Source organism: Gavialis gangeticus, unplaced genomic scaffold (assembly GCF_001723915.1).
Source record: "Gavialis gangeticus isolate Ggan-Ray unplaced genomic scaffold, GavGan_comp1, whole genome shotgun sequence".
In the NCBI taxonomy this organism is placed as follows: domain Eukaryota; kingdom Metazoa; phylum Chordata; order Crocodylia; family Gavialidae; genus Gavialis; species Gavialis gangeticus.
Window position 1 is genome coordinate 9251689 of NW_017729011.1, and position 2287 is coordinate 9253975.

Sequence of the window (2287 nt, forward strand, 5' to 3'; positions counted from 1 at the left end):
CCCCCCCCCCCCCCCCACAAAAAAATAACCTTTCAGGAAGGAAGCCATTTCTTATGAAGCCAGCCTGACATTTCTGCAATGGAACAGTAGTATGACATGACACCCTGAATTTCAAAGCAGAAACAAGAACAGATGGCGAGCAAAATCCATAAAAAATACCTGTGTTGGTTATAGCTTCCAGTGACTGAGACAGCTGACCTCGAGCACTTCCATGGAGGTTAATCTGGTATTGTGTGCCAGCTGTGAGATTGGTAAATTCTGTTTCTCGTTGGCTTCCCGGCAAAAAGATTTCCAGTGTTCTGTTTAAACTGGACAGGTCTTTCAGAGTGATAAAGAACTGATCAAATACCTCATCTTGTGCTGCCCATGTTAGGGTGAAACTACTGAATGTCCTGTCTGTTACTTTTAGATCATGAAGTTGGGCAGTGACTTCTGAGATGGAAAAGGCAGTGGGCGCTGACAGCTCAGTGTGAGAATCAGTGCTCGGAATTGTTAAGTAACTTAGCTCAGTAGGTGCAGGGTAGGTAGCATTAAGTGAAGTTTCATTGTCTGAGTCTCCGGGTGCTGTGACTAGAAGTGCTAAACAAAGGTAAATTACAAGTTAAAATTTCCTAAGGAAAAAAGCAAAGACACTAAAACAAAGCCTAACATCTGAGAAAACTAGGTTCTGGAGTTTGCATTAGGGATTTTGAAATACAGAGAAAGCAGATGGCGAACTGATTGTTTGGAGACTGAATCCAGGTCAGAGGTAGCATTGCAGAGGTAGGATTACAAAGCTTAATGTTGTCCTGATACACGGCCACACGAGAACCAGAGCATAAGCCACTAGAGGTCACAATTCAGGGACATTAGTTTTCATTCGTGATACGGGGACATATCCTCAGCTGATGTAAATGAGCACAGTTCTGCTGCCTCAAAGGAACTTTGCTGATTTATATATGCTAAGGATATGACCCTAAATCTCTTCAGCATGCCTCTTATCTATATAATATGTCAGCTAACACTACTGATGCAAACCAGAAATGGAATGCATGCTAGATATTGCAAATATATTGAGATCCAGCTTACAGGTTTGGGTATTTGACTGGTCAAATAAAGTTCAGTCAATTGACTGGTCAACTATCAGTCATCAATCGTAAAGAATTGCCAGTGGATCCAAGTAATACACAGAAAAGCACAAATTTTCCATTAAGAAATGTGTCAAAAAGCTATTTAAAAAGTCATATTTATGTCCAGAAAACTACAAAAAATGGAGGCCTTTTGTAAAATTGCTATAATCTTTGACTGGCCAAAAAATATGCAGTCAATTGACAATATTTAACCGGTCAATTGAACAGCTTGACATCCCTACCAGATTGTGTATTCAGCTACAAGAGAAGTATGCTAACTCTCTCCTTAACCAAAGAAAAACAGGCTTATGTGGTTGCCTATCTGTACACATGCAGGATTCTAAAATAGGAAAAAAAATAATAAAAGTTGATTCATCTTTCATAAAATAGCATTTATGATACCGGCCGAGATGGAACAGTGATTGCCCTTTGTGAGAGTTTACATGCTATCTATGGGTCATGCTATCTATGCCTTGTTCCATAGTCAGATTTTAGAAATCGGAGAGTTGTGCAGATGAAAAAGAGCTGGTACTGATCAAAGCTGGTAGGCAACAGACAGGTTACATTCCTGAAACTTTAATTAGTCATGCAAAACTATTTCCCTTTTAGTGGACTAACTGGATCATTTCATACTCAAATGGCAGCCCAGCGTTCATGTCTTGATGGCGCTCAATTAAAAGGCAGCAAGTAGCCTTCTACCATTAGTCAGATCAGCACAAGTACATATCCTAGATTCAACATCTGTCTCCAAACAGACACTTGTGTATCACAAAAAAAGTTTTCAAAGGAGAAAACACAATTAAAAACATTTTCAAGTAAAAACAAAATAGATATCAAGAAAATACATTTCTAGACAAATATTTATGTAAAAGCACTGTTTCTGCTGAACTTCAACAAAATTAGAAGCCTATGGGATGGATTCTATCACTTATACCAATTCTGTATCAGTGAAATTCTGTTCTTGATTTAGGCAAAATGTCCTAATTTACTCTGGTGTGAAAATGGGAATTAGGGCCTATATTTAGTACAATATGAATGTAACTTCATGGTCACAATAGCACATCTGAGTGATTGCATTCATTCCCTCTTTGCCAATGAGGATACTGTTATAGCTGTTATCTGACTTCAGAGTTACATTACTGTAACATCCACAGAGGAAACGGTGCAGTACCTACGTT

At 38.7% G+C, this 2287-nt stretch overlaps 1 protein-coding gene across 7 annotated transcripts in view; it reads right to left on the minus strand.

The window, feature by feature from the left end:
* Positions 1-2287, minus strand: part of TNC (tenascin C) — a 106485-nt gene that overhangs the window by 33928 nt on the left and 70270 nt on the right. The window contains exon 11 of one of the 7 annotated variants that reach the window (XM_019510511.1): positions 160-272. The exons of the other annotated variants lie outside the window; for them this stretch is intronic. Coding sequence (XP_019366056.1) covers positions 160-272 — 113 coding nt within the window. The remainder of the gene's footprint in view (positions 1-159; positions 273-2287) is intronic. 7 annotated transcript variants of the gene reach the window in all.